Here is a 27,932-nt window from a genome sequence, read left to right as displayed (position 1 = left end):
GTCCTCCTGGCCGTCCTGGATGTGCAGCGGCCCCCAGACCCACAAGGCAGCCGTGACTACAGGGAAGGCCCAGGCCCCGGGGGGTCCCATCCCTCAAGAGAGCCCTATCTCGGGGGGGAGCCTTGCTGGGAGCACACGCTGCCAGCTCCTGGAGCTCCTTCCTGGCGCTCAGTGCAAGGGATGCAGCTGGAGAGGCAGATGTGTGGGGAGCTGCCTCGTTTGGGGTTACACAGGACCGGCTGTAACGACAGCCAGTGTGAGGCAGACGGACAGGGCTGCGCGGCAGGTGGGCATGAGGGTGTGAGGGGGACACGCTGGTACCCCAACACTTTCCCCCAAGAGATGAACCATGATGAGAGTCCACCAAATGCTTTATTGCCAAGGACAGCACTTCCCTCAGCCCCTGGGCAGCAGTGATGGTGGCTGCCTCACCGTGTCCCATACCGGATTGGTCCATACAGACAAGAAGGTCCTGGGTGCCAAGAGCCAGCCCCAGCACCAGCTGCCCAGGCTAAGGCTACACAGAGGATGGAGAGAGGTGGACAGCCCAGCCTGTGGGGCAGGGATGCTCCCTTAGCGCTAACACGCTCTGAGACCACTACCCTAGATACTGCCCGTGGGGGTCTGCAGGCAGCCTGGGGGTGTTGCTGGCTCCCCAGCAAACGTGGAGGGTGCTCAGCACGCAGGAACAGTTGGGGAAGGAGTGGAGAGGCCCTGATGCCCAAATCACCTGAGATGGCAGAAATACTTCTCTGTCGCCCAAGGACCCTCACAGCCTCGTGCCCTGCACGTATCCCAGTGTCCCCACACAGGCCGTGTCCCCCATCACGTGTATCTGCCCTGCTCAAGGTGCCCCTCTGCTCCTGCTCCCTCAGGCCGATGCTGTGCGGGATGGGGAGGCAGCCTGTCCCGTGGCGCTGCCTCCCCGTGCCCGCACCCGACGCAGTGCGCTCAGAGGAGACGTCCCAGGAGCCGAGCGTCAGGGGAGTTGCCCCAGGCCACCGGCAGGGCGACGAAGCCCAGCTTGCTGTAGAAGCTCAGCTGCTGCCGGTCAGCGGCACTGACCTGGCAAAACACTCCCCGTGACCCTGGAAGGGAGGTGAGAAGACGTCAGGCCCCTGGCACCAGAAACCCAGCGCTGGGGCTGGGGGACAGTGGCTGGGACCCCCTCCCCAAGGGAGTCAGCCTCTCCGCTGCCCTTTGTCACTGGGTGCCTTCACCATGCCCTGAGACACAGGTCCACGTGTCTCCTGGTGCAAGGGGAGGGCACGGTGCATGGGAGCTGGGGCCAGACTGCATCAGAGAGGGGACGGGGAGCCCCGGTGAGGGCTACCCCAGCCCTGTGCCGGGAGCTGGGGTTCAGGTGGAGCCAGCCCCCGGCTCTGGGGTGGGCAAGGAACAGTCAGGATGGGGTTGTGCTGGATCAAGGGGGCCCCCGCCCCCCCCAGCACGGGGAGGTCATGCTCACCGTTGGCCCTGAGCGCGCTCAGCAGGCAGATGGCCAGGCTGCGGCTGGCCCCCACGTCCAGCACTCGGGGGGCCGTGCCCAGCTGCACCAGGGAGGGGAAGCGCCGCAGCACAGGCAGGGGCACAGCCGGTGGCTCTGCGTGGAAGAAGAGCAGTGCTTCCTCCAGGGCATCCTGCAGGGGACAAACACAAGTGAGGGAACCCCCTCCACCCTCGTCCCCCATACCCGCTTCCCTTCTGCTCCAGGTGCCCCCTCACCTGTCCCAGAGCTGAGGCACCTGCGCCCAGGTCTCGGGGGTACTTGTGCCGTATGGCCGGCAGCCAGCTGCTGTCTCGCTGTTGCAGGAAGCCTTCAGCGCAGAGTGCTCCGGCTGCGTAGCCGCACGGACCACCCTCATCCTCCAGCACAAACGTGTACTCGGGGCTCAGGCTCAGGAAGCTGCCCAGCAGCCTGCCAGCCAGAGCAGGAGCAGCGCTGAGCTGCCGCCCCAAGCCCAGCCTGCCCCCGGGAAAGCTCAGACCAGCCAGATTCCTCCTTCCTGCCCCGGTGGGACAGCACTCCACCACCCATTGGACCATTCCTTTGAGACCCCCCCCAGTTGAAGCCCTCAGCCTTCTTGCCCGCCACCAGCCATGGTGCAGGCAGAGCTGGTCCCCGCAGGGATGTGAGGAAAGAAGCCGCTGCCTCACACCATGGCGCTGCATCGCCCTGCACACGGCTGGGCTCAGCCTGTGCCTGGCAAGAGGGAGCCCCCGAGGAACCACGTCTCACCTGTCACCGAGGAGATCAGGGTGGGCTGCAAGGATCTCTGCAACTTTGGGGTCACAGTCCAAACTCTCCTGGCACATTCGGTAAAGCTCTCCCTGGAAGAACCAGACCCACCTCAGCCCTGTCTCTGCCTGCCCTGCCCAATTCCTGCCCCACTGCTGCCCCTCGGCTGCCTGCTGCCCTGCCACTGGCTCTACCGCAGCACCGTGTACCAGCAGCTGCCCCAGTTGACCATAAAGAAGGACCATAACCAGGGCTGTGGCCTCCAGCGTGTCCTGGCCAGGGGAAGGTATGAAGGTCTGTGCTTCAGCTGTCCAAGGGTGCTGGCCTCCATGCCAAGTGATACACCATGCACCACCTTCTGCTGGCCTCCGAGGCTTGTTGCCACAGGACAGCAACACTTCAAAATGAGAAATTGCCATTCCAGTCAGGCATCCCAGAGCAGCAGCAGCCGAGGAAACGCTGCTCAGTCCCAGGATGGAGCATGCTCAGAGCAGCCAGAACAGCAGCGAAACCAATACTGAAACTCAAGTCTCCACGGAGCATGTGCAAAGTGGACATCTCAAAATTTCTCCGTTTTGGTCAGATTTGAGTTTGCTGCTGCTCATGGGGATCGGCGAAAAGAACATCCCGATAAAAGCATTGCTTCTCAAAGGAAAGGCTGCCCTGAACACTGACCGGGAAGGGCAGGACAGTGCCCTTCTGAACGCCATTCCCAGAACGGGCTGAAGGGCTTAGTTGGATTTTTCTCTCGAAGTTTCAGTGGACACAGAGGTTCAGCTTGTTCAAGTTTAGCCTGATCAGATGAAATCTGACAAGAGGCAATTGAAAACAAGCTCTTGCAACGAGAATTGCTGGCAGCCGCAGTCTGATATTATAATCTGCTCTCATGTGCTTGCAACTCCTCCTCTGTTATTTACAAGTGCTGCAGCTGGGCATTGCCGGGTACTGTATTTAGCAGGGATGTGCAGTTGTGTCCGTGATGGCTGGATTTGCAGCGTTAGCATTTCCTTTAGCTAGGAGAGGCAGCAGGCTGAGGGAGCAGGGTGTTCGCTGCAGACTCGGTGGTACGTGGGGAGCCCAGGGCTCTGCTGGATTTGGCAGCAGTTAAACATCTGTGTTCACCCACTTCCAAATTCTCCCTTTCCCTCCCCATCCCATGGAACTGCTGGGATGTCAAACAGAGCTGGGGAGGTGGGGGGCACTGGCAGCAAGCAGGCTGACCAGAGCCTCTCCAGCAGGGAATGATCCTGTAAACTGGATGAATGTTTGAAGAAGGGACTGATTTGAAGACGAACCTCAAGAGGCTCAACCAGAGCTGCAGACTGATGAATGCTGCAGGAGGTCGCCATCCAGACTTGTCCTGTTCTGGATCTTTCCTGGCATCCTTGCGGCCACTGCTGGAGATCAGTGCTGGGGATTCTCTGGAGATTGCCCTCGCAACATGGTGACCCCAAGTCTGTGCCAGTTGATCTGTGGCTATGTCTGCTGCTCACTTCTGAGCCAGGTCTCCCTCTCCTGCTGCTGCCTGCCAGGAGGGGCTCCGCCAAGGCGCTCGTCGCAGGGAGGCAGGTGATGGTCCCTGCCAAGGCCACTGGCCACAACACCTCCTCTCTGGCCCATGGGGCTGACACGCTGCTGGACACAGCCCTGGGTGACCTGCCCCACCTGCTCTGAGCAGGGTCCAGGCCCCAGAGGTCTCTTCCCATCTGTATCGTCCTACACTGCAAGCTCAGCCTTGGGGGTCAGCAGTAGACAAGCGGGTATCTTGTTAGCGCACATTCAGCACAGGCCATGCAAAGGTAGCTCTGGCCTGAGTGATGCGGGCCACCCCTTCGGGCCGTGACTCTCACCTTGTCCAGAGGCAGCAGTGGGCGCAGGAGGTACAGCTGGCTGGACGGAAAGAGCGGAGGTGGGTGGTAGAAGAGATCACAGCTGTTCCCCACAGGCAGCAGTGCCTGGAAGAGATACAGTCCATCAAGGAGCAGGTTGTCCTGGCTCCAAACCTTGTCCTGAAGGCAGCAGGAGGAGTGTCCCTCTGAGGCACCCTAAACCCCAGGAGCTGCAGCCAAGGCGCAGGGGCCCACGGCAGCTCTGCCTTCCCAAGCTTGCAGCAGCACAATGACAGGGCCAGCAGCAGCAGCTGGGATCCTGGTTTCCCAAAGGCTCCTTCACCCCCTCCAGATATGGGCATGCTCTCACCTGCAGCTCTCCAAAGAGGCCCCCCCGACGCGCCCAGGGCTCAGCATCTCCCCCCAGCAGCATCGGGGCAGTGATGCTCTGGCACCCTGTAGGCAGCAGGAGACAGACAAATGTGAGGTGAACAAAAACCTCCTGGCCAGGGGAAGATCAGCCTCCACCACACAGCCACATCACGATCACACTGGCCACAGCTCCAAGGACCTGCCCCCACAGCTGTGCAGCCTGGGCACAGGACCCTGCCTGGGCTCAGGCAGCCAGCCCCATGCACTGGGGTCGCAGCATGCCCTCCGAAACAGGGCTTGAAATGGGAGAATGGGGAAAGGTATGGGCTTTCCTCCATGAAAGGTTTAAGGTAAAGACACGGCCCCTGGCTACAGCTGGGAAGCTGCAGCCTGGCACAGACAGCAGCACCTGTGCCTGTGGGAACTTGCCCTGCGTGCGGCTGCTTCCCTGTGGAATTGGTTCAAGACACCCAGCCCCATCCCACACTGGACTTGGAGACCCTCTCAGGTTGTCATCTGGTAACACTTCATGGTTTGTAAGAGGTCATGAGGCTCACAGAGCAACCAGGCAATCCTAAATGAGAGGAACGGGGTCTCACAAAGTGATGCACAGGCATTCAAAAATCCAACCTCACCTCTGTCTCCCAGGGCATTACTGCTCCAAATGGCCCATTGATCCCTTTTACCAGAAAGGCTAAGAGGTCCTTGGATTAAAAGGGCTGAGGAACATGCCTTAGAAATAGGCATTCCCTCTAGACTGTGAGAGATGGTGAAGAGCTACTCTGATGACCGCTCTGTCCCCAGCAGCAGCGCCCCATCCTGCCTCGGCGTCTCAGGGCACCCAGGGCTGCCAGGCTTTCCACAGCCATTCCCACTCTGCTCGGCAGGCAGGGCGCGGGAAAGGGCAGCCCGATGGCAACTGCTGGCTGCTGCTGTGGGGCTGGAGGTGATGGAGGGCAGCAGCCAGGGCCCCACCGCCCAGGCGGGTGAGCCAGGGCAGCACTGGTACTTACAGCCAAAGCAGCTTCCCCAGGTGCCCTTGGGGTCAGGGTCGCAGAGGAGATGGCCATCTGCAAGGGAGGTGAGATGGTGAGCAAGGGTCAGTGGTGGGGAAGGTGTCAAGGGTGTTCACCCCTGGCTGGACATAGGGACCTCAGACCTCTGGGAGAGGGTCCCAGGGCACCTTCACCTCTTTAGGGAGAGAAACAGTGGATCACCACAGAACAAGCTTCAGATGCCCCGGGTGTGCCACAGTGGTCGGGGGCCTCTACACTTCAACATGGCTGGATTTGGCCAGGGTGCAAATACATGCTATGAGGTCACAGGGGCTGGCTCAGGGCTGGCATCAGCCACCTACCCAGCCAGCGGACGAAGGCACTGGCGGCCAGCAGCATGTTGCGGATGTCCCAGAGGTAAGGGTGGAGGTCGTAGAGCAGCGCCCGTCCGGCACTGCTGACGAAGCGGCTGTGCAGGCGGCATGTCTGAGCGCAGAGCAGCTGGAAGGACTGGGCTCGGCTGCGCCACCGCGTGCCCTGGGGACGGACCAGGTGTCAGCACTACCATGACAGGCACCGTCCTGCAGCAGCGCCTGGAGCAGCCTTACCTCACAGGCATCGGGTGCCGTGGCTGGGATGCCCACGCTGAGGCTGTTTGCCCGGAGCCACCGGAAGTGCTCCAGGAGATGCTGTGCCTGTGGCCCATGATGGTAGGGCAGGTAGAACAGCTCCACCAGCATCCGCACCTCCTCCAGAGTCAGCTGTGCTGTGGTGTCGGACCTGGCCTCCTTGATGGCCATCAGTGCCGTAGGGATGGACCCAGCCTCCTCTGGGCTCAGTGGTGCCATGGGGATGGGCCTGGCCTCCTCTGGGGTCACTGGAGCTGTGGGGCTGGACCTGGCCTCCTCTGAGGTCACTGGAGCTGTGGGGCTGGACCTGGCCTCCTCTGGGGTCACCGGTGCTGTGGGGCTGGTCCTGGCCTCCTTGGGGGTCAGTGGTACCATGGGGCCAGACCCAGCCTCCTCTAGGGTCACCAGTGCTGTGGGGCTGGACCCAGCCTCCTCTGGGGTCACTGGAGCTGTGGGGCTGGACCTGGCCTCCTCTGGGGTCACTGGAGCTGTGGGGCTGGACCTGGCCTCCTCTGGGGTCACCGGCGCTGTGGGGCTGGTCCTGGCCTCCTTGGGGGTCAGTGGTACCATGGGGCCAGACCCAGCCTCCTCTAGGGTCACCGGTGCTGTGGGGCTGGACCCAGCCTCCTCTGGGGTCAATGGTGCCGTGGGACCAGGGCTAGCACCAACCTCATCGGTGAGCAGTGCAGAGGGGCCAGGGCTGGCGCCAGCCCCATCAGTGAGCAGAGCCATGGGCCCAGGGCTGGCGCCAGCCCCATCAGTGAGTGGTGCTGGGTGGCCAGGGCTGGCACCAGCCCCAGTCCCTGGGGGTGTCTGGGGCATGTCAGCCCTGCTGGCCTCAGGCTGGGTGCCGCTGGGGGGCTGGGGGAGGCTGTCACTCCCTGTCATGGCATCCCCTGGCATGGGTAGGGGAAGGTTCTGGCTGGTGTTCGCCCCATTGCTGCAGCACATTGTGGGGTCTGGGCTGTGGGGAGTCTCGGTAGCCACTTGGGTTCCTGTGGACTGGGCACTCCCAGCTGGGCTGGGCAGAGCAGAGGAGGACTCACAGCTCTCTCCACTCCCCATGGTGAGCTGGTCCTCCTCCCCTGTGGGGCTTTGCCGACCACCACCAGAGGTCCTGCTCCCACTGCCCTTCTTGGGCTCCGAGGTCACCTTCCTCCTTGCCTCCCCTGGTGCCATGCTGCAGGGCTCAGGGCCATGCTGGTCTGCCTCACTGGGAACAGAGTTGTGGGGCTTGGGGTCGGGCACAATCTCCTGTCCTCCTGCTGTGCCGGGCTGCAGCCTTGTTCCTCCCTTGAGGCTGACGCTGGGGTGTCCTGGGGTCCTTCCTCCTGGTGGAAAGGATGAAGGGGGCAGCCCCTCTGGCACCTGCCTGGAAATTCTGCCTGTGGGGCAGGACAGCCCAAGGGACAGCCATGCCAGGAAGCCCCATCTCCGAGCTGGCAGGGACCAGAGTACTGTACTCTGAAGTTTGGGCCTCCGTGGCTGGGGAGGCCACAGGCTTTGCAGAGGCAAACTCTGCGAAACACCAAGCACGCACCGGGCTGAACCCCCTCTTCCAGAGACGTATCATGGCCCAGGCTCCCATGCTGCCAGACAAGGCGATCCCCTCTGGGATGCAGCCAGGGCAGGAGCACCCACAGGGCAGCATGGCACAGTGGACACGCACGCCTGCCCACCATGACACACAGACCCCGTGGCAGCACCAGCCACAGCGCCCCATCCAAACGGGCAGGACATGGGGCTCCCTCACCCCACCGAGCTCCCAGAAGAGCTGGTCCAGTGCTCCGGGGGCAGGGGAGGGTGAGGGATGCTGCACCGTGTGAGTTCATCACCTACCGGGCTCCAAAGCCTGACGGTTTATCTCAGCCACCCAGTCAAGCAGTGCCAGCTCCAAGGCCTCCTGGGGGCTGTAGCTCCCCTCCTGCATGCCTTGGCTGTCCCCCAGGGCTGCGGCACTCTCCATCCCTAAGGAACCGGAGCTCATCAGCCTGGGCAGCCCCACTCTTTGCTTGATGGAGCTATCCCATGCAACACCAAGGGCGGGCAGACCCCCCTCCCTGCCCCAAGAAGATGTCCCCAGGACAGATCCCACGGCCCAGGATGTCAGGTCGTGTCCAGCCAGGTGAGACTCCTCACCCAGGCTGCCGTGCAGGAAAGCCTGCAGGGCCACGGCAAAGATAGGCAGTGATGGCCAGGGCCTTGTCCTTCGTGCACAAGCCCACTGCCAGTGCTGGGGCCCCACACACAGAGCTGCCTGGGGCGCCGGGGACAGGTACCTGCGTGATCAGTGTGGGCACAGCTCCTCAGCTCGCTCTGAAACCAGCTGCCCAGTGTGTGTATGGGGATGAAGTTGGCCTGGAGTTCGCAGTTGGGGTTGAGGAGCAGCCCACGGAGCCTGGGCATGAGGCCAGGGGCACGTCCTGTGTAGGGGCCCAGGAAGACGCGTCGGCAGTCATAGTCGTTGGCATACAGGTTGTCCCAGATGACAGGGCGGCGCCGCAGGACACCCTCCACCTCCTCCAGCAGTGTGGCTGAGAGCTCCTGTGACACCACCTTTGGGCCTGGAGCATCACAGCGCACTCACAACAGGGACATGCACACGTCTGGGCACTCAGCATTAAGGCGAGGGTCAAGTCACCCCAACCCACACTCCCCAGCCAGAAGGAGTGCAGACCCACAGCCCGACCCACTGCCTGCCTGGCCGGGGCTGCACACGCCGACAGAGCCAGGCTGGGCACTCACCTGTCCAGATGACACCGATCCCTGGGAGCAGCTCCTGGCCGAGGGTCAGCAAGTAGCAGGACTTGGTGGGGCTGGGAGAGCAGAGAGAGCTGCAGTACTCTGGGGAGAAAGCACAGAGCATCCCTTGAGGGGCAGAGAAACCGGGAGGGGAGAGGCTGCCTGGGATCAATGGACAGGGGCCAGGGAGATGCGCAGTGCAGGGATGTTGAAGCACCAGCCCATCTGCAGCCTGGTCCTGTCCTAGTCCTGAGATCTCCAGGCCTCCCACAGGAGCATGAGGGGGCTGGGGGAAGCCACAGAGGCTGTCAGGGCAGTCATCTGTCAGCAGACACAGGTGCTGGGTACAGCCAGCCAAAGGGCACCCTGGTCTGCTGTGGGGTACCACGGCTGGCCAAGCACCGGGCTCCCAAGTATCTGGGGCCGCATGGCTGCAGCTGGTACCTGTAGGGCAGAAGAGGAAGACGGAGGGTTGGCCCAGCTCCCGGTACACCTCGTTGGCCACAGACGCCTGAGCCTGCGCCAGGGAGGGGAAGACGTCTCTGTCGGCTTGGCACATGCAGGGGTCGATGTCATCGAAGAGCAGCGCGAAGGAGTGGCACCCCATGGCAGCCACCTGCGGGCATGGGCATGGGCTGCTAGGATCCCTGGGCAGCAGAGAGAAAGGAGGCAGCGAGCCCCGGACAAGCTCCTGCCGCCTGGGCCCCGTAAGGACAGCAGAGGTCTGGGGCACCTGGACAGATGGGGCAGGCAGAGCAGCCCTCGCTGCATCCCCCATGCCTGCCCAGCAGATGCCACACACAGCCCCACGTCCATGATTCACCCCACTCCAAGCCCACGGGGCAAACCCACTGTGCTGGAGGCTCTTTACCCTCCCTGGGGACTGGGGGCTCATCACCAGCCTGCAACCAGCCTCTGCTGCTGCCCAGCAAGCCCTGGGGCTTGGCTGGTCCCCTCCTGCCCCCAGTGCTGCCCGCTAGCAGCCAGCCATCCACGGAGCCCTCGGCTCTCTGCCACCAGGCACCCCACAGGGCTGCTGCCTGATGCACAGCAGCAGGAGGGGTTTACAGCCCCACACCAGCCTTTGGGGTGGGCATGGGGACCACGCACAAGCACACGTGCCCCTCGCCTGGGAGCAGTGGGATGAAGGAATGGCCCCACGGTACCTGCCTGAGTTTTTGCTGCAGCAGGAGCCGATCCCCGGCACTCGAAAACACCATGTCCTGGCCGGCAGAAATGGCGAAAACAAACTCCACACCCTGTTCTTGGGCAGCTTCGATGAGAGACCGCATGCGGGCTGGGGACAGAGCAGAAGGGGTGCTGTGAGCGCTGGGAGGCAAGGGATGGAGAGACACAAGGGATAGAGGGAGGGGGAACCACAGTGGCCTGCAAGGAAGGAGCTGAGGGCATCAGGAGGCATGAGAGAGCCTCTGGAGGGGAGGCCCAGGGGAGAGAGTTCCCAGTCCCTTGGGACAGAGAGGGCTCTCCGCAAGGGTCCGTGGACCCTGGCATATTTGAGCATCTTGCTAGAGACCCATGCAAGGAGCTCCCCATGCTGGGTGGGCTCCTAGGCGATTCCTTGTGATGGGCAGAGTCCGGGGAGGCTCCTTATACTGGGTAGGGTCTGGGCGTCTCCTTGCACTGGGCAGTGGGGGATCAGTGGGGATCCCTGCAATGGGCAGGTTCCTGGCAGGAACTGGCTGAGATGCAGATCACGCTTCACCCTTAAGGACCCGGGACGCCTGCAGCCCACCCGTGCTGGGGCCCAGCAGAGCCGCTACCTGCCTCATGCTCTGTGTAGGGCTCTCGCCAGAGCAGTCGGTGCTTCAGCTCATCCTTGGGCGCGTACATGTAGCAGTTCAGCCCCCGGTGTTTCAGCCTGTGCAGTAAGGAGAAGAAGGGGTCACCCAAGGCTCTAGACAGGCTCTTTGCAAAGAGGCATCCGGGCAATTGCCAGACCACAACACCAAGAGCTCCTCAGCCCTCTCCTTCCCTGGAGCTGCACTGTGTCCTGCAGGCTTCGAGCCTCTTCTCGCACAGAGCTCCCCCACAAACTGCAGAGCCACAGCTCCTCCTCTGCACAGGGAGCCCTGCCCTGCGTATTTTTGACGGCCACACGAAGACATAAATCTCACCCAGTGCTCCCAGTGCTCAGCGCAAAGATCCCCCTTTAGGGACCTCCAGAAAGATAGTGCATCTGGACGAGAAAGACATCCTCAGAGACATCCTTGTTGCCGCCTGGGAGCTGGGTTGAGTTAACACCCTTGCTGCGGAAAAAGCAGGTGGGAGGGACCAGCTTAGCCTAAACAGCCTGTCACCTGTCTGGAAACCCCCAGAGTGCTGAAAAACGGTGACTGCTGAAGCAGAGCTTTGTCAGGGTGGGCAGCAGAGCTGGGCAGGCGTGAACCCATTGCAGGATGCTGCACCCGTGCAGTTTGCAGGTGACAAAGACCAAGTCAGTGGAGAATAAAGGAGCAGATAGAGCACTCAGACGCAGCAATTTGACCTGGCTGTTAAGCAGGGCTTCAGGAAGCAGTATAATTCTTAACACAGACAAGCATAAAGTCCTACCTAGGTAAAAGAATACAGAAGATATGGTGTCTGAACTTAACATAACAAGCAATTAGTTGAACATGAGTGTCCTCTGCAATGACACTGGTAACTCAGCATAACAGAGAGCCTCGGATGAATCACTGCAGAGTGTCAGGCAGGGCTACGGAGATTCGGTGACCTCTGTGCTGGCTGCAGATGCTGCCAGAGCAGTGGCCACAGCGTGGGAAAAACACTGATAAACTAGAGTGAGTCTGTCAAGGAGCCACATACACACACACACAGAGGTGGAAAGACTGCAAGCAACAGAGTCTTGGAGCCCAGTCTGCTCATCTCCTCAGCGCTCTGGAGGAGAGAAAAGCCACACCCGGCAGTCTGGGACATGGTGGGGTCCAGAGGTGACTCATGGGGGCAGGCATATGGGCGAGACAGGAGAGGAAAGCTCTCCAGATGCTCCACTACAGTCAGAGCTGAGAGGAAGCAGGTCTGAGAGACATCAGGGCCTGCCTGCTTCAGATTGCACCGTCATAAGGCCCTTTCTGGCTTCAAAAAGCACAAACTCCTTCCAGAATCTCCCCAGCAATCCAGGACTCACTGGAAATTATCAGGACGGGGCAGACACCTCCCTAGACAGCTCTTTTGGCACTCCTGTATGAAAGCCATCTGATATATTCATTTATTTTTATTTATCCTCCTTAGTAGACGATGTTTTACATTTTCCCACGATGAACAGACTGGGAAGCACTTAGTGTACCACATGATACAAGTGCCTCATCTTGTTTCTTTCCAGAGAAGAAAAACACGGATGAACATACTGCTCACATGTACAGACGTGAACATACATCCCCGTCCAGCACCAGACAAGGCCATCATTAGACCTTCTCATTCCTAATATATTTTAAAACATCGCACCTTGTTTTCCTTCCTGCACATTTCCCCCAAATTTTCTAAGCTACATTTTTCTGTCTCTGCATCTCTGGTTGCTGTGCGATGGTCCTTACTTCCATTTGTGACCACCCACCCTGTCACCAGTGCACTCTCACAGCGTGACTGTCACATTTCCCACACAGTACGTGGCTGCCACTGCCATCACCAGTACAGTCACCAGCACACGGCCCTGCTCTGGCCCACTGCCCGGCCATCACTGGTGCACTGCCCACACTGTCACCAGCACACTGCCCACGCTGTGACCAGCACACTCTCCACCCTATCCCCAGCGTGCCGCCCATGCCATCACCAGGGCAGTACCCACACTGACCAGTGCGCTGCCCAGACCATCACCAGCGTGCTGCCCATGCCAGATGCTCCACAGGAGGCTCTGCGTGTCCCCAGTCTGTTGGTGGCAGGTCCTGCCCACATCCTTCCGTCACAGGGACACATGGTGACATACAGACATACACGGGGACTCACAGGGACACGGGGCCCCCTCCACACCAGGCAGAGATGGCAGCCTCAGGCTAAAGGGCCCACCTGTGTCCACAGTGGAGTGATACGGGTTTGCTGTGCCATCTGTTTCCACAATGATAAGCCTGGCTCCAGCGAGGCCGGGCTGACTGGAAACACCTGCTTGGTGTCCTCGCTGGGAGCGCAGGATGGCAGGGACAGTGGCCGCAGGCAGGGCGAGCTGGCCGCTTGTAGTGAGTGGTAGTAGGCACGCAGCGTGCTGTCCTGTGGCCAGCGCACCCACAGGGGCTGGTGCCACGTGGCGCTGCCCATGCCTGCGCGGTTCAGAGATGAGGCAATGGGTGCTCGTCCTGCCGGGTCAGCACCCAAGGTGGGCTTCCAGCCTGCTGAACACTCCCATGTTCTCTCTCATGCGGATCTGACTTCCCATTGCTAGCCCCAGCCCCTCTGCCTGCTCCCCAACACCCCCCCTGCGCATGGGCTGCCATAGACGACCCACGCCATGCTGCAGTCGGGGCAGAGCAGCTTTTCTGGTGCCTCCAGAGGCAGCATCGCCAGGCTCCCGTAGCCCCCACGCTCCTCTCCAAACCCTTCCCAGCTGCCATTGCTCCTCCCATGGCCGTAGACAGCAGGGCCCGACCCTGTCCCACCAACAGCTCCCTGTGGGTCTGCACCCTCACTGGGGCACCAGTGCCAGCTGGGCAGTGCCAGCATGCAGGGGCTGGTGCCCGACCAGCCTCTTCCAGGCCCCATCCCCCGACCCCATACCCTTGGAGAGCCCAGCCCTGCCCCAGGCCCCCGCCAGGCACATCTGTCTGCAGCTGGGCTGTGGCAGAGTCCCAGCACCATCTGCTGGCACAGGGCAGCACAGCCCGCATTTGTCCGGGCGTCCTTGGGCTGCCTGTCCACCCCGCAGCCGCCAAATCCAGGCCCAGGGCCGGGGGGGGTGTCTTTCCCCAGGCTGGATCCGGGGGTTTAGGAGTACTGGGACAGAGGGGCACTGGGAGAAGTCTGACCCGCCTTCGCTGCCATCACCCCGGTGTTCTAAAGTCAGGGCAGCACCAGAAGCCTCCCTCCAGCAGGTTTTCCTCACAGCTCCTGCCTCAACAGCACTCTGGCTCCCACCTTGTCCCTCTGCCGCAGGCTAGTACTTTCAGAGAGGAAAGTTCAGGTACTTGCCATTGAAAGAGAAGTTTTCTCTGTTCCATAGACCACGGTCTCCCATAGAAACCTGTAAAAGGGAAAAAAAACAACCAAAATGCAGCCGTCAGTAACTGCCTTAAAACAGAGTCCTCTGTACTATCCCTAAGTGGCTGCTCTTAAACCCAGAGACCCACCAGGTGTTCACCTCGGGGCACTCCAAATGTCTGTTGCCCTGCTATGGTCTTGCTGAGCATTGGTAATCAAACAAGTGGGTACAATGTCTGTGGTTCCATCCTTCCCAGAAAGAGACATCTGTGAAGAATTGCACAAGGTCGCATTTAACCTGGGAGGAGGAACCGGCACAGTAAAAGCCAAGCCTAGAGGAGATGGCTGAGGGCTGGCTAGGTTCTAAGGCACTCTAGCATGATTTTGGGGTGTGCCAAAGCACAGAGCTATTGTACATCTATCCTAGAGTTTCCTGCCTGGGGATTTTCTTCTTTACAGCGACCTGCTCTGTGTCTCTGCATCTCTCTGTGTCTGTGCAGTGTCAGGCTCTGTCAAGTAAAGCATCATCACTCCTGTATGGGCTATAAAAGCTGCTCTCTCTGGCCTTAATCACTGCGCCGCTCAAACGGCACCAATGCTGCACTGACACAGCTCTCCCCTACGCCCTGCCAGCACAAACCTGCACTGCAGCAGGGCAGGACTTTGAGGCAGCATCCCTGTCCCACAGCAAGCCGTTTAGATCAGGAACACACAACCAACCTGTGGGGATGCCCACAAGTGCGGGGACTGTGACTCCACAAGACATTTCACAGGCACCTTGTCTGTCCCCCACTGGAAAACACCATCCCCACAAGCTTGCAAAGGGAAAATACAGCGAGGGAGAGCACACCAGGGAGCAACTTCACCAGTTGTCTGCTAACAAAGACACTCATCAACGAGCAAAAAGGCTGGCCGCAAGGACATTGCCCTTCCAGAAAGTTCACGTCAACAAAACCAAATGCAGGAACTACAGATCTGGAGTCAGCAAATTCCCAAGTGTTTCTTAACGTTTGCACTTCTGCTGCTTGCAGGATTTAGGTGGTTGTTGGGTGGTTTTTGGGCATCAGAATCTGACGCAAGCTTGAGGCTGCAGCACCGCAGCAGCTGACAGTCTGCCCTGCGCTCTGCATGGCAGGGAACCAGTCTGTGACCGGATACATGCAGCACCCATTCCCCTGTTGGGACCGCTTTCAAGGAAGGGCCCTTCCTATTTCAGCATGTAGGAAGACCTGGGAGGGGCAGAGTCGTCTGCAAAGGCAGCGAGAAAGAATACCCAGTGGAAAGCAAGCCAGTTCACTTGGGGGCAATGGGAGAATAGGCAGGTAAGTGGGTTTGGAGAGATGCAGATTTGACGGCTTCTTGAAGAGGAGGTCGAGGGGAACCTGTAAGTATTCCAACCCAGACATTAAATTTATCAAGAGAAGGACCTTCAGTCACTTCAATTCTCTGCAAGATCTGCACATCTACAATGTGAAGTCTCACAGAAAATACTTTACGTCTTGAACAGCGATGGCAATCAGCCATCAAGGCAGCTTCCTAGTTTCGGATGGGCTCTGCATCATGGGAAACTTTTAAATCAGTCAATGCACTTTCTGGCAGACAAAGCCAACAGGAGCAGATACTCAGGGAAGTGAATGCATTCACTGAACCGGGCGGTGCACAAGGGCAGACGCAATGACTCTGTTAATTTGGGAGAAAGGACCAGCTCTCAGCATCTGGCACGAAACCAGCATTGGCCAGAAAGCACCCACATTTCCCCAGAGCACCTGAGTGCATAGGAGCTCATCTGCCTGGGAGGGGACCCCAATGCCCTGCTCCCTTTGGCAGGAGCCCCCCCTGCAGCCCTCAACATCAACCTGGGGGGCAATGGTGTGGCAGGTTGCACCACAGCACACACTGAACATTATCTTCTTTGCAGGCAGATCTTCTCCCTGCCTGAACTTTTCTACATGTTTTTTCCATCTACTCTGAAACAATATATATTCACCTTGCTAGCCATGCCCCAACATGCGTGGGGCCAAATTTGTGGCCACTCAAGCATCCCAGCAAACATTTCACCCAAAGAAAGTATTTCCATCATAAATAGATTTTCCATTTCCCAATCCATAGGAAGCCCTGCTCAGCTCACAGGGAGGTCCAGGAGTGCCTGTACAGCACCTGCCTGCCAGTGCCTCACTCACACTTTGCTGTGAACTGACACTGCCTTGCAAGCATGACACTCACCCTCCACACATGCCCTGCCAGCAGCAGCTCTGTTGAAAATGCCATCCTCGTGTATTCTGCCCAGTAAACTGGCTTAAATTGTACCAGCAAAATCCTGTCTGTACCTGCAGCTGCATCTCCAAAGGAGTGACGTTGGTGCTCTGTTTTTTTGAAGACAGATGAGCACCGATGAGTGACGCTGTGCGTTGGCACCTCGGCTCTCCCATAGCCCAAATCACTACATCAGTAACCCGTCAACACCATTACTTGCCAAACTCTGGGCCATCTGGGATGACCCTCAGCAATTTCTTCACAACCGTTAGCACAGTCCTGATGGACGCATTGGGAAGTAAAGTCCCTAGCCCCAACTGTTCCCCAGCTCCTCCTCTGTCCTGGGTGATCCAGATCCAGAGGTCACCCAGAGACATCAGTCTGTCCGTGCACTCTGGCTGCTGTTAGCAACATCCGGGGTGACAGGAGGGAGCAGGGTGCTCTGTCTAGGACACGCTACCCCTGGCTTGCCTTGGCCCTGCTACAGCCATACCCTGCTCAGCAGCCTGCCCGCTGCAGGACGAGGACGAGCCTATGTTCCCTGCCTATGTTCCTGTGCTACCAGGGTAAGGGACACCTTTCCTCCCTCTCTCTAGGGACCTCCTCCTCCCGGAGTCACCCTGCTGGCAGCATCTGTGTCCTTCCCTTTCCCACGTCAGCTTTCCGATATCAACGATTCTTTCCGACTCGTATTTCTTTTTACTATCAACTTCCCCATCCCTGCACTTTCTATTTATTTTGTGCTTATTTGCATGGTGCTTTCGCTTCCTCCCAGGCAAGGCAGTGGACAGTGTGCTTCAGCGGGGTACTGTGCTGCCAGGAAAAGTAGAGATGCTTTTGCCTAGTGGGTGCCAAGGCCTGGCCCAGCTCCAGAGGTGCCGTACTGCAGAAACAAGAGCTGGGGGCGAGGGTGGGGGGGAGCAGAAGGACAGGGCTGAGCCATATGGAGCAGCCACGAGAGACCAGGCTCTTCTTGGCCAGCTCTGGGCACGACCCAAGGCAGCGTTGCACTGCGGGCAGGGAGGCAGGAGGAGCACACACCGGGATGCTGCCCCCATGCCCAGGGCAGGGGAAAAAAACCACTGCAGAGTGCTGGAGGCTAGAGTACCGCATCCCCATGCCCCAGTGCAAGGGAGGCTTGGCTGTGCTGGGATGGTTGTGGGGTATAGCGGTGCCCTGGGGAAGAGATGGGGAGCGTCAATGGGGGGGTGCTGGTTCCGTACCCCTGGGCTGAGATAGGGTGCTGTGCAGGGGCCCGGATCCCTGCCTCCCCAATACCCGGGATCCCGGGGGCGGCTCGGGTCCCGGCGGCCCTTCCCGGCCCCTCTTCGCTCTGGGTAGACCGGGCCAGCCCCTGCAATGCCCGGGGGGAAGCGGGTGCCGGCCCCGGCCGCGGCCCCGGAGGGACCTACCTTCCACCACGCCGCAGAGGAAGCGCGGCCGCCCCGCCATACCCGCGCAGGAGCGGCCCTGCCGGTGCTGGGGCGGGCGGAGGGGTGCGCGGGGGGAACGGAGGGATGCGCGGAGGGACAGAGGGATGCGCAGAGGGATGCTCAGAGGGATGGAGGGATGCAAGGAGGGACAGAGGAATGTGCGGAGGGATGCACGGAGGGACAGAGGGATACGCGGAAGGATGAGTGGAGGGACAGAGGGATGCACGGAAGGATGCGCGGAGGGACGGAGGGATGCGCGGACGGACAGAGGGATGCGCGGAGGGACGGAGGGATGCGCGGAGGGACAGAGGGATGCGCGGAGGGACGGAGGGATGGGCGGAGGGATGGAGGGGTGCGGGCGGGACTGGCGGAGGAACGGCTCCGCCGCCTGCCCTCCCCCGCGGAGACGCGCCCGCCGCAGCGCAGGGGGCGGCCCCGGCGGGTGGGGCCGCGGCGGGGCCAGTGCGCGGGGCGGGGCGGGGGGGGGGCGACTCCGCGTAGCCCCCGGGCAAAACCTCCCCGCGGTGGTCCGGGCGTTTCAGCCCTCCCCGTAGATCGCCCCGGGAGCAGCTGCCCGAGCCCTTCTGCTGGAGCGGGGCCGGGGCTCCGGGCGGGCCCTCGGCGGTCCCTCGGTAGCCCCGCCGGGCCGGAGCCGCCGCCGCCCTGGTCACCGGGTGGGGCCGGCCCGGTGCAGAGTCTGGTCCCGACCCGCAGCCCGGTGCCGGCCCGGGCTGCTGGCGCTCCCGGCCGCCGGGGTGCTGCTGGCAACGGGGTCCAGCCTGGTGCCCGTGCCAGCCCCCCACACTGTGTCCCCCGGTGTCCCCGGCTGCGGGTGTTCTCCCCATGCAGGCCCAGGGCAGCTATTTCTCCTGCCTTTGCAGCTTCCCAGGACCCGACAGCCCCAGCGCTGTTCCCCGGTGGTCGGGTGTCATTATCCCCTTGCATTCATCGCTGAGCCCGCACCTTTCCCACTGGTACCCTCATGCTGGGCCCAGGGTGTGATGCCTCTCTGGCTCGCCGGGTCCATGAGATCAGGACTGTTTTGCACTTGACTCACCTGCTTGCGTATGTCAGGCTGCTATTTGCCTTTTGTCACACTGCTCTGAGCTGTTAACACATGTTTGGCTTGTGATCTTCTCTGTCCCACAGGTTCTGGTTTGCAGAAGTGCTGCCACGTCATTAGTTCCCTATCCTGCAGCTGCACAGTCACTGGTACCTGCCTACATGCAGGACTGTGATGTCACTGAGTTGCTCTGCGCTTTTTCTGACCACTTTTCCTGTTTGTCAGTCTCATTGTAAGGTAGACTCATGTTCTGCAGCATCCCCACAGCCTTTCCCAGCCAAATGGTGTCATAACCCAGAGAGCAAGTACACGACTTTGTTACCATGCAAGTGTGAGGGATGGAGCCAGGAGAGAGCAGAGGTGCACTCCTCCTGCAGGAGGCACTTCCAAGTGCCCTCCCGGCAGATGGCACCACCTGTAGCCATTTCATCTGGCCCAAAGGCATGGGCTTGCACAGGAGAAGAGGCCATCAGAGGCCTAGAAAATCAGGATCTGTGGAATCTCCCTCTTCCCTTTGCAGGTTAATGTAGTGCTATGAAGCCGAGTCATGGTGTCTGGGCCATCAAAGCAGCAAAGAAGCCCAAGAACGACTGTCCAGCAGTGACCTGGCAGGGAAGAGTGCACTAAGGGCTAGCAAGGTCTGCCCAAAGCTCAGCAGCATGGCATGGAGGAGGCTGCACAAAGCAAGGAGAGTCCGTAGCACTTAAAGCCTCAGCCCCTCAACCGGGGTCTCATAACCAGACTCACACACAGCAATAAAACCAGACTCATCAATAAAAACTCATAACCAGACACACAGAGCAATAAAAATTCTGTGCTGGGTGCAGGACAGAAAATGATGCTGCAGGAAAGCCAGCTTGGAGCTACCAGGTTGGGTTATTCACATGCAGTGAACAACCACCGGGGCTTGCTGGGCACAGGCCATGCTCATGCCTGCTCTTTGCCTCACGGCCTGCACCAGCCCCGGCTGAGTTTTGCTGCTGGGGCACGCTCAGTTTGAGCCTGGCCCTTGAGAAGGCTGTTGGGGCAGACTGGAGCAGCTGGCTATGGCAGGGGCAGTGCTGGGAGCAGCCCAGTGCCCAGGCACATGGCACAGTTAGAGGTAGAGATGTGGGTGACATTACCCTGTCCACAAAGACTGTCAGAGAAGGAAGTCAGGCAGGGCTGTGCATACACAGGTGTGTTTGTTGTGATTCTTCCCCATCCCTCTTGTCTCTGGGAGCACCTGCTTATTGGTTCCATGGTTTTCTTGGACTTTGAAGTTGAGCTAAGTGGCCTCTAACTCTTCACTTCCTTTTTTTTTTTTCCCTCAGAGCCAGTCCATATCTAGGGCATGCCCAGCAACATCTTCCTCTTCTGTGTTGGCTCTTTCTTGACAAGCTACACCCCCTACTTCACAGGCCAGTCCCCAGGGTGGGTTATGCCAGTCAGATCATCATTTTAGACATCTACAAAGACCCCCCACCGCAGTTGCCCATTCCCTGCGGCACTTGCATAACAGCACCAGTACATGGGGCGAGGACCATGATGTCCTGGGGGTGATGGCCCTGGATGCCCACCTCCCAGGGCACCCTATCGACTCTGCTCAGGAGCTGTGGCCCCCAGCGCCCGCTCCCAGCTTGACCTTGCTCAGCGGCTGCTCGCCGGAGATGTGAACGCTGCAGGGCAGGAGGGCCCCCACGCCGGGGGAAGAGGTAGTGGGGATAAGGCCGAGGCTCCTTCCCCTTCCCGGCTTCAGAACAGTGTGGGACATGTCCTGCAACGGGCCTGGAAGCCGAGACCTCTCCCGTGGGATGCACGGCAGGGGCCAGCTCCTTCCCCGAGAGGCCGCAGCTTTCCCGCCGCTCCCGGGGCACGCTCGGCCGCCGCCCGTCCTCCCGCAGCTCCCGCACCGGCACGAGGCAGCCGGGGCTGGGGACGATCCAGCTCTCCCTGCCTCGCCCGGAGCCCCCCGTTCCAGCCTCCCTCCCTCCTTCCCTCCCTCCCGCCCCGACACGTGCGGCCCCGCCCCGGCCCCGCCCCGGCCCCGCCCCCCCGGTGGCGGCGGCGGCGGCGGGCGGAAGCGCGCGGCGTGTGGCGGCGCATTCGCGGCGCGGGATGGACCCGCCGGCCAAGGAGGGGCCGCTCCTGGTGCAGCACAGCCACAAGTTCGGCACCAAGGTGCCTCTCCGCGGGGCGGGCGGGGGTCGGGACGGGGACGGGTCGGTTCGAGCCGGGCGGGCTCTCTTCCTCCCTCCCGGGGACCGGGCGGTCTCCGCACCGCCGCCCGGGCCGGGCCCGCCGTCCCCGCTGCTCGCCGCCGCCCCGGCTGGGCGCGCTGCCGGGTCGCGGGTGCCGCCCGGCGATTGGGGAAGTGGGGCCGGGGCTTTGGCGGCTCGCCGGCTCCGGTGGGATGGTGCGCCCGGGGTAGGGGCTGGGGGGACACCGCCGGGGCCGCCCCCGCTGAGCTGCCGTGCTGGCGGAGCATCCCAGGCGCCCCCCCCGCTGCTGCCCGGCGGCGGCCCGGTGTGACCCCCCGACCCCGCTGCCTTGCAGAGGTGGAAGCGGAGCTGGTTCGTGCTGTACCCGGCCAGCCAGCACGGCGTCGCCCGCCTGGAGTTCTTCGACTGCAAGGAGCCGGCGGCGCCGCCCGAGCGGCTGGGCACCAGGCGGCTGGACAAGACGGTGGTGCGGCTGGCCGACTGCACCAGCGTGGGGCCCGTGGCCGAGAGCGGGCCCCGGCCCGGCACGGCCGTCTTCCGCCTGGAGACCAGCGACAAGAGCTACCTCTTCGCGGCGGAGAAGCAGCAGAGCGAGGAGTGGGTGGCGAAGCTGTGCGAGATCGCCTTCCCGGTGAGCCCCGGGGGCGAGCGGAGGGGGCATCCTGGCTACCTTGGCCAGGGCTTGGCTGTGGCTGCCCGTGCATGGGTGGGGGGCGCGGACCTCGGAGTGTGTGGGGTGGTGCTGGTGGTGTGACCCCTTCCTACATGGCAGGACGGCCTGGGGGCACAGGGAGAGGGACCCCAAGGCATGTTTGAGTGGTTCCAGGTGGTCAGAGCACCTGGCCCTGGGACTCTGGTCCCTTCTTGATAGCTCCTGCCGTGCCAGCAGCCAAGTGGTTTATGGGACTCCTTGGTATGCTGTCAGTAATTCTTGGTTGCAATTCCAAATTTCAAGTCGGGCTCTTCTCCCCTGGCATGGAGCCCATCCTCGCCCCCTCTAGAGGCCTGGCGGGGGCTGGGCAATGGCTGAGGAGAGTTTCCTCTTGGCCCAACCGCTGCTGCTTTTTTCCTGCCGCAGCAGTGGCGGAAGCGGAGCCCTGAGAGCTTGTGGTGCCTGGCCCCGGGACCCACCTGGCTCCTGGGGCCGGCAGCGTCAGCAGCTGCAGGGCCAGTGCACCCCCTTGACCAGCCTCAGGGCTCGCTCCTCCCTGCTGCTGGGAGCACCCCATTGGAGTTGTGCCTGCGGCACAGCCCCCCAGCGCCCCGTCCCCTGCCTGCGCCCCCGTAGCAGCTCTGCAGCCTTTGCTGGGGCTGGTGGTCAGTTGGCGCGATGCCTCCCTGCCAAGGCAGTTTGGACAGTGGGTGGCCTACAAGTATGGTCATCCACACTGCTCTGAAGAGCAGCCTGCGCCTGCCCTACCCCACAGGTCCCTTGCTGTCCCCCTAGGAGATGTTCGCGCAGCCCTGGGTTGTGCTCTAGCTGATTCCAGGCTTGGAGTGCTGGGCAGGGCCGCCTCGCAGGATGGCTGGCTGCACAGCTGACAATCCCAGGGTCTTCCCACAAGGATCTGGGTGTTTGCTGAGTATGACTTACTGAAGCCATTTTTTGTCCCTGCTTGCGTCTCCCTGCAATCCATTGTCAAGCCAAATGTGTCTGTGCAGCAAGTGCCCTACTGACCAGGCCAAGAGGCACTGGTGTAGTACTGGAAATGACTCCATGTCCGTGTCTGTTTGGTGCAGCTTTTGTCCTGTAAGTGGCTTTCAGGGATGAGCTCGGGACACAGCATGTGCCTTTGGAGTGGTGCAGGGTATTGGCAAGGCAAGGGGAAGATCTGCTCAGAGCAGGGGTGTGCTCATACCTTCCTTCACACGGCAGCTGTCAGTTGTATGCTTGGCGTCCAGAAGTGAGCTGACAGTTTAGGAAGTGGTGAGCAAAAGGCTGCAAGGATGGCATGTGTTCTAGAAAGGCCTGGCCTGGACCAAGAGGCGCAGGAGCTGCATGGGATCTCTCTGTAAAAAGCTGAGGATCCTCAGCTGTGTCTTCTGGTCATTGGCATGCAGAGCGTGATTTTGTGTCACGTTGTTTGCTGCTGCCCAGAGGGTAAGCGGGGTCCAATAGCTTGGGAACTGGGGCCGGGGATCGTTTGGAGTTCAGAACAGAATTTGTCTTCTGAAGATGAGGGAAAGTGCAGTCAAACAGGCTGTGTCAGATCGGCTGGCCATTGACTTCCTGATCCCAGGCTGGAACCCTGCTGCGTTAGGTGCTTTATCTGAGCAGGAGCTGCTGCTGTCAGCTCTGAGGATACTGGGTTTTATCAGTCCATGTTCTATTTAGGAGGCAAACAAAAGGGCCTGATGGCCCTTTTTGGGCCTTGCCTCTTGTTAAGAAGCTCATGTGGCTGGGTTTTAAACTGAAACTGTGACAGCTTGCCTTCTGCAAGACGTATGCTCTGCTGCAACCCCATCCCACGTGACCCTGAGAAACAGCTTCCAGCTCCTGTCCAAACCCTCACGCAACGGTGCTGAAGGGTCCGTTGAAGCTGCTGAAGCACCTCTTGCAGGGCATCTGTGAGCCTTTGATTTGCCTGGGGCTTCCCGCAAGGAGGATCTTCACTGTTCGGTGGTTGCAGCGAGGGTGCATCCCCCTGCCACAGGCCCCCAGGGGACCCTGCTGCAGGGACACGGTGGCTGACGGAGTGCGTGCTTTGCACTTTCAGTTCTGCATGCGCTAAAATAGTAGTTCTTGCTTCCCTTCTGCGGGCTGTGCGCTGGTGCTGGCACCGCCTTCCTGCCTGTGCAGAAGCAGGACACAGACCCTTGCGTTACTGGGTCATCCCGTCAGCTCCCTCCCTTGCTCGTACCTCTGGGAGACTGTGCCTGGGCCCGTTGCGATACTTTGGGCACCGATGTCGCCTCCACTGGAGTACATCGCTGAGGAGGCAAAGCCATTCCCTGCCTCAGCACCAGATCACCCGCATGGCTGAGCCATAGCGGCCAGACGAGACGAGCAGCAGTAGAGTGGGCAAGTGGGACCCCCAGGTGCTGCCCTGCAGGAGGCTGTGTCTCAGTGCTGGCTTGTGCCAGGAGCTCCACGGAACCCCATTCTGCGCTTCCTGGCCCTCTCATCCGTGTTCATGTTGCCTCGGGGTGGGGAAGGCTGGGGTCTGTCCTGGCTCTGGGCAGGGAAGGGCTTGGTATGGCTGTGTGGGGCTGGGGGGCGCTGGTGATGTGGGACTGGTGGGACAGTGGCTGCAAGGGGACCCAGGGGCTGATGTGGGAAGAGGGGACTGGGGCTGATCTGCTCTTCCTTGTCAGGGAAATGGCCCCAGCGATGCTGGCGTGGCGGCCCGGCGTGGCAGAGAAGGCAGCGGGGAGGCACCGGCCCTGGAGATGGCCGTGAACTCCATCTACTACTCCAGAGATGAAGGTGGGACCTGCTGCTGCTCTGCCTTTGGGCCACCTTCTGCGGGGCCTGTCCTGCCACTGCCCCATCAAGGGCTTTGGTGGGCAGGGTGAGGCCTTGCCTGGAGGACATGTCTTCCTCCGCCCTGCCCTGAGCATCCTTGTCCCCACAGTGAACACCTTCTGGGTGACGGTGCAACGGACCGAGGCTGCGGAGCGATGCGAGCTGCGTGGCTCCTACGTGCTCAAGGCGGAGCGTGACAGCCTTGTCCTGAAGGACCCACGGACAAATGAGATCCTCTACGTCTGGCCCTACCGTCTGCTCCGGAGATACGGCCGGGACAAGGTGGGGGTACCCTGCGTGCCACGTGCTGAGGCCTGTTTCCCTGCAGGCTTTCCCTTGCCAAAGGTTAGGGAGCTGATGTACTCCACCAGCCTGTGACAGCTGTGCAGCAGACCCTGCCAAATGCCAGAACTGCTACAGCCCTTGGTGACCACAGCAGGGTCCCCAGGGGCATCTGTGATGCCATCTGTCCTCAGCTTCCACCTGTGCCACCATGCAGGAGCGTGGGCTCCAGGACACCCGTCCCTGCCGAGGGCATGGCTGTGCAGAGCCCCGCTCTGTGTGGTCCTTGCCCAGCTCCCATGGGGACCATCGCAGCCCCTGCTGGCCCTTCTGTCAGACATCCCTGCAGCTGGCTTGCCCCCGTTCTCTATCCCAGCACTCCCCAGCCCATGCCGTGGGCAGGCATGTCCTTCCATGCTGCGTGCAAGCTCTCCCTTGGCTCCCTGTAGTCCTGGCTCTGCCCTGGATTCAGTCCATCCCTCCTGAAGGATGGTGGCCGGAGCAGGAGGGGCTCTTTGAGACACCAGTTACTCGAGATGTGTTCACCTTACAGGGTGTACTGCTCTTAGCCTGGCTGACCTATGTAGGTCTGTCACCTCTGCAGTGTCCTCCAGCAGCGGGTCCCTGATCTGTCTTGCTGCTAAATTGAGCACGAGAGGTACCTGATGCGCTGGATGGGGAGGAAGTGGTCACCCCAGGGCTGCTTAAAGAAGTGATGGTGTCAGCTGCAGTCCGCTGATGGCGCTTTCTATGGCACTTTACCAAAACAGAAGTGTAAACCGAGCTGCTCTTGGGGAGGCATCTGGCTTGTCCGCAGGGTCCGTGCCAGGGTCAGGATGAAAGCTATGTGGTGTGAGGAGCGGGCAGCTGCACCCACAGGTCCCCAAGCAGTGATGGCTTGGCTGTGCTTGTGTTTGGTAGCATTGACTTACAAAGGGAAGTCTGGCCCCAGAGGCTTTTGCAGCAACCCCAGAGACTGCCGCTGCATGCGAGAGAGAACCGGTGGGGCAGAAAATCTTACTTGGATTCGGGGACTGAAGTTCATGGAGGGTGTGGGTGTCTGCTGGTGGGAACGTGTGCATGAGTGTGTGTTCAGGCCTGAGGAACACGGCCTTGGTTCAAGACTTCTCTTTAAAGTACTTTATACCATTAACAGAGTAACGCTGATAAGGCAAATGCTTTGCTTACCATTGGTAGCCAAGCTGCTGCTTCTGGCTTTCTCCTGTGGAAAGCTTTCTTCCTCCATCTTCTATCTCTTGCCTCTGGATCGCTTGCCTTCTGCTGACTGATGCGGACTTATCCAAGATGCCCATAATAGTTTCCCCCGCTGAACTGTCACTCATCTTCTCACCCTACTCTGTTCTCAGTGCTAACTGCATGTTATTTCCTAGACTATCTGGTGCCAGTTGTTGACCCTGCTCAGGTAAGGCAGCCGTTCTCCAGCAGGACCTGCAGCTCTGACCCTGGAGCATCTCGCAGTAATGTCTGCGCTCTGATTTCACAGCCTCCCCCTGACCAGGTGCTGTGCAGCTGCTGAGAGCAGCGTGCCCCTAGGGAGGTGATTGCTAAGCTGCAGCCCTTGCCGCAGGGAGCAGAAGGAGCGGGATGTTCGGTGAAGTCTCTCTTGCAGGATGCTCAGGATCAGCGCTGCAACCGTGCGTCCTTCAGCAGGAAGCACGGCCCGCACAATGCGCTGGGCCGCCTGGTGCTGGGCAGGATGTGACCCTTCCGCTTCCCCTCCAGGTGATGTTCTCCTTCGAAGCTGGCAGGCGCTGCGACTCCGGCCCAGGGAACTTCACCTTTGAGACCAAGCAGGGCAATGAGATCTTCCGCCTGGTGGAAGCCTCCATCCGGGAGCAGAAAGCGCAGGTGGAGGAGAACCGGCAAAGCTGTGACTCGCTGGATTCGGACAGCCCCAGCGTGGTGCTGATCCGCCAGGCCCTGGCCGACTCCCTGAGCCTAGAGCTGCCCGCAGAGGGGGATGACGCCCTGGCACCCAAAGTGGGGCTGGTGCCCAGGCCCAGTGTGGCGGCAGAGGAGAGAGACGCCACGTCTCTGCTGAAGACCCGGACTCTACCAGAGCTCCCTGTGCCACAGCCCAAGCCGGCGGTCCCGAGCACACCCCCGCGCTCCCCTCTGCCAAAGGCGCCCCGTGCCGTGCTGCCGGCCGAGGACCCGTCCAGCGTGTACTCGGAGCCCCTGGACTCGGTGAAGGGCTTCCGTCCCTGGCTGGACCCGCTGTACTCGGACCCCATAGACAGCAAGCCTGCGAGCGGGACCAAGGCGCCCAGCGGTGCCTCGGACGAGACGAAGCTCCGGCTGCCGGCGCCACTGTACTCGGGCACATACGAGCAGGTCCGGGCTGAGGGGCGCAGCCAGGCCCCCGCCATGCCCGGGCGGAAGGAGCACATCTACGATGAGCCCGAGGGTCGCGCTCCCCGCTCGTTGCCACCCCCCACCTGCATCTACGACGAAGCGCGGCCCACGGGCGAGGCCTGGCGCACCCAGGGCCACGATGGCAGGGGCGGCTACGAGTATCCTTACAACCCCAGCACTGACGACTACTCGGTACCTGCCTTCCAGGCCAAGGCCAAGGGCCCCAAGCCGCTACCTGCCCCCAAGCCCCAGGCAGCCTTTATCCCCAAAGGTGGCGAGAGGAGCGGGGACCTTAGCAGGCGGCGGGGGAACCCCGCTCCTGAGAAGGTGGCTGTCAAACCCAGCCTCAACAGCAGCAACAACAACAACGTGGAGGTGCTGTACAGCCAGGTGGTGAAGCCCCAGCCCCTGCAGAAGAGGGAGCAGTCTGTGGATGAGTGCAGCTTGTCGCCTGTCTACGAGGACCTAGGAGAGATATAGCGTGCTGCTGCTCTGTACCTGCCCGGGAGGGACTGGGGGGCACAGGCACGTTCCTGAGCAGTTGCCGGCTGCTGTCCTCCACGGGTCACGGGGGTGGCTTGGGGCTGGGGACTGTCCTGGCTCAGGCAGAGTGCGTCTTGCTCACCAGCGCTTAGGGGGCTGCCTTTCCCTGGAGGTCCTTTCCACAGCGAGAGCAAGAGAGCTGTGGCTGGAGCAGGTGCCAGCGTGCTTCTCCTGCTCTGGAGCTGGCTCGGCTGCTGCCTCCTGATCCACAGGAGGGCTGGCCCTATTACCCTGCGCCTGTTGCTCTGGCTCGGCGCTGGGTCCCTCTCTGACCAGGCTGCAGGGCAGGGATGCCTGTTGCGGTGCACGGAAGACTGCTTGCCATCAGTCTCCAAAAATATTTTTATACAAGATTATTTTAATATTA

General features: G+C 61.0%; 2 protein-coding genes across 10 annotated transcripts; one reads left to right on the top strand and one right to left on the bottom strand.

Moving 5' to 3' along the window:
• Positions 1 to 353: 353 nt before the first annotated feature.
• LOC134515796 (protein O-GlcNAcase-like) lies at positions 354 to 19,644 on the bottom strand. 8 transcript variants are annotated; one of them, XM_063335163.1, is made up of 17 exons: positions 18,692 to 19,644; positions 13,940 to 13,991; positions 10,588 to 10,685; positions 9,973 to 10,103; positions 9,251 to 9,422; positions 8,810 to 8,908; positions 8,344 to 8,628; positions 7,904 to 8,032; positions 6,044 to 7,395; positions 5,798 to 5,972; positions 5,454 to 5,510; positions 4,439 to 4,524; positions 4,090 to 4,194; positions 2,240 to 2,331; positions 1,726 to 1,918; positions 1,469 to 1,640; positions 354 to 1,088 (listed from the first exon to the last, which is right to left on the bottom strand). In XM_063335163.1, the coding sequence occupies exons 2-17, from the start codon at positions 13,966 to 13,968 to the stop codon at positions 952 to 954; spliced, it is 3,312 nt and encodes a 1,103-aa protein (XP_063191233.1). In that variant the 5' UTR covers positions 13,969 to 13,991; positions 18,692 to 19,644; the 3' UTR covers positions 354 to 951. The 8 variants fall into 8 exon arrangements, with proteins under 8 accessions (XP_063191233.1, XP_063191236.1, XP_063191235.1 ...); XM_063335166.1 differs by having other exon boundaries at positions 10,592 to 10,685; XM_063335165.1 differs by having other exon boundaries at positions 9,977 to 10,103; positions 10,592 to 10,685.
• DOK1 (docking protein 1) lies at positions 17,290 to 27,932 on the top strand. Of its 2 annotated transcripts, XM_063335169.1 has the most exons (6): positions 17,290 to 17,697; positions 20,011 to 20,110; positions 21,233 to 21,529; positions 24,214 to 24,325; positions 24,474 to 24,646; positions 26,390 to 27,932. In XM_063335169.1, exons 1-6 carry the CDS (start codon positions 17,561 to 17,563, stop codon positions 27,500 to 27,502), a joined length of 1,932 nt encoding a protein of 643 aa, XP_063191239.1. In that variant the 5' UTR covers positions 17,290 to 17,560; the 3' UTR covers positions 27,503 to 27,932. The 2 variants fall into 2 exon arrangements, with proteins under 2 accessions (XP_063191239.1, XP_063191240.1); XM_063335170.1 differs by lacking the exons at positions 17,290 to 17,697; positions 20,011 to 20,110 and adding an exon at positions 20,125 to 20,857 and having other exon boundaries at positions 26,390 to 27,930.

Source organism: Chroicocephalus ridibundus, chromosome 5, assembly GCF_963924245.1.
Source record: "Chroicocephalus ridibundus chromosome 5, bChrRid1.1, whole genome shotgun sequence".
NCBI classification, from domain to species: Eukaryota; Metazoa; Chordata; class Aves; order Charadriiformes; family Laridae; genus Chroicocephalus; species Chroicocephalus ridibundus.
This window is presented reverse-complemented; position numbering and strand designations above follow the sequence as displayed.

Bases quoted from the DNA above. Each gene is read 5' to 3' on its own strand.
- DOK1 (XM_063335169.1), top strand. From the start codon at position 17,561: ATGCCCGGGGGGAAGCGGGTGCCGGCCCCGGCCGCGGCCCCGGAGGGA. The intron at 21,530-24,213 runs GTGAGCCCCGGG...CTTCCTTGTCAG, and splicing joins TGTGCGAGATCGCCTTCCCG to GGAAATGGCCCCAGCGATGC. The intron at 24,326-24,473 runs GTGGGACCTGCT...TTGTCCCCACAG, and splicing joins CTACTACTCCAGAGATGAAG to TGAACACCTTCTGGGTGACG.
- LOC134515796 (XM_063335161.1), bottom strand. From the start codon at position 17,653: ATGGCGGGGCGGCCGCGCTTCCTCTGCGGCGTGGTGGAAG. The intron at 7,396-7,903 runs GTAGGTGATGAA...CCTTTCCACCAG, and splicing joins CCGTCAGGCTTTGGAGCCCG to GAGGAAGGACCCCAGGACAC. The intron at 2,332-4,089 runs GTGAGAGTCACG...TGGTTCTTCCAG, and splicing joins CACTGCTGCCTCTGGACAAG to GGAGAGCTTTACCGAATGTG.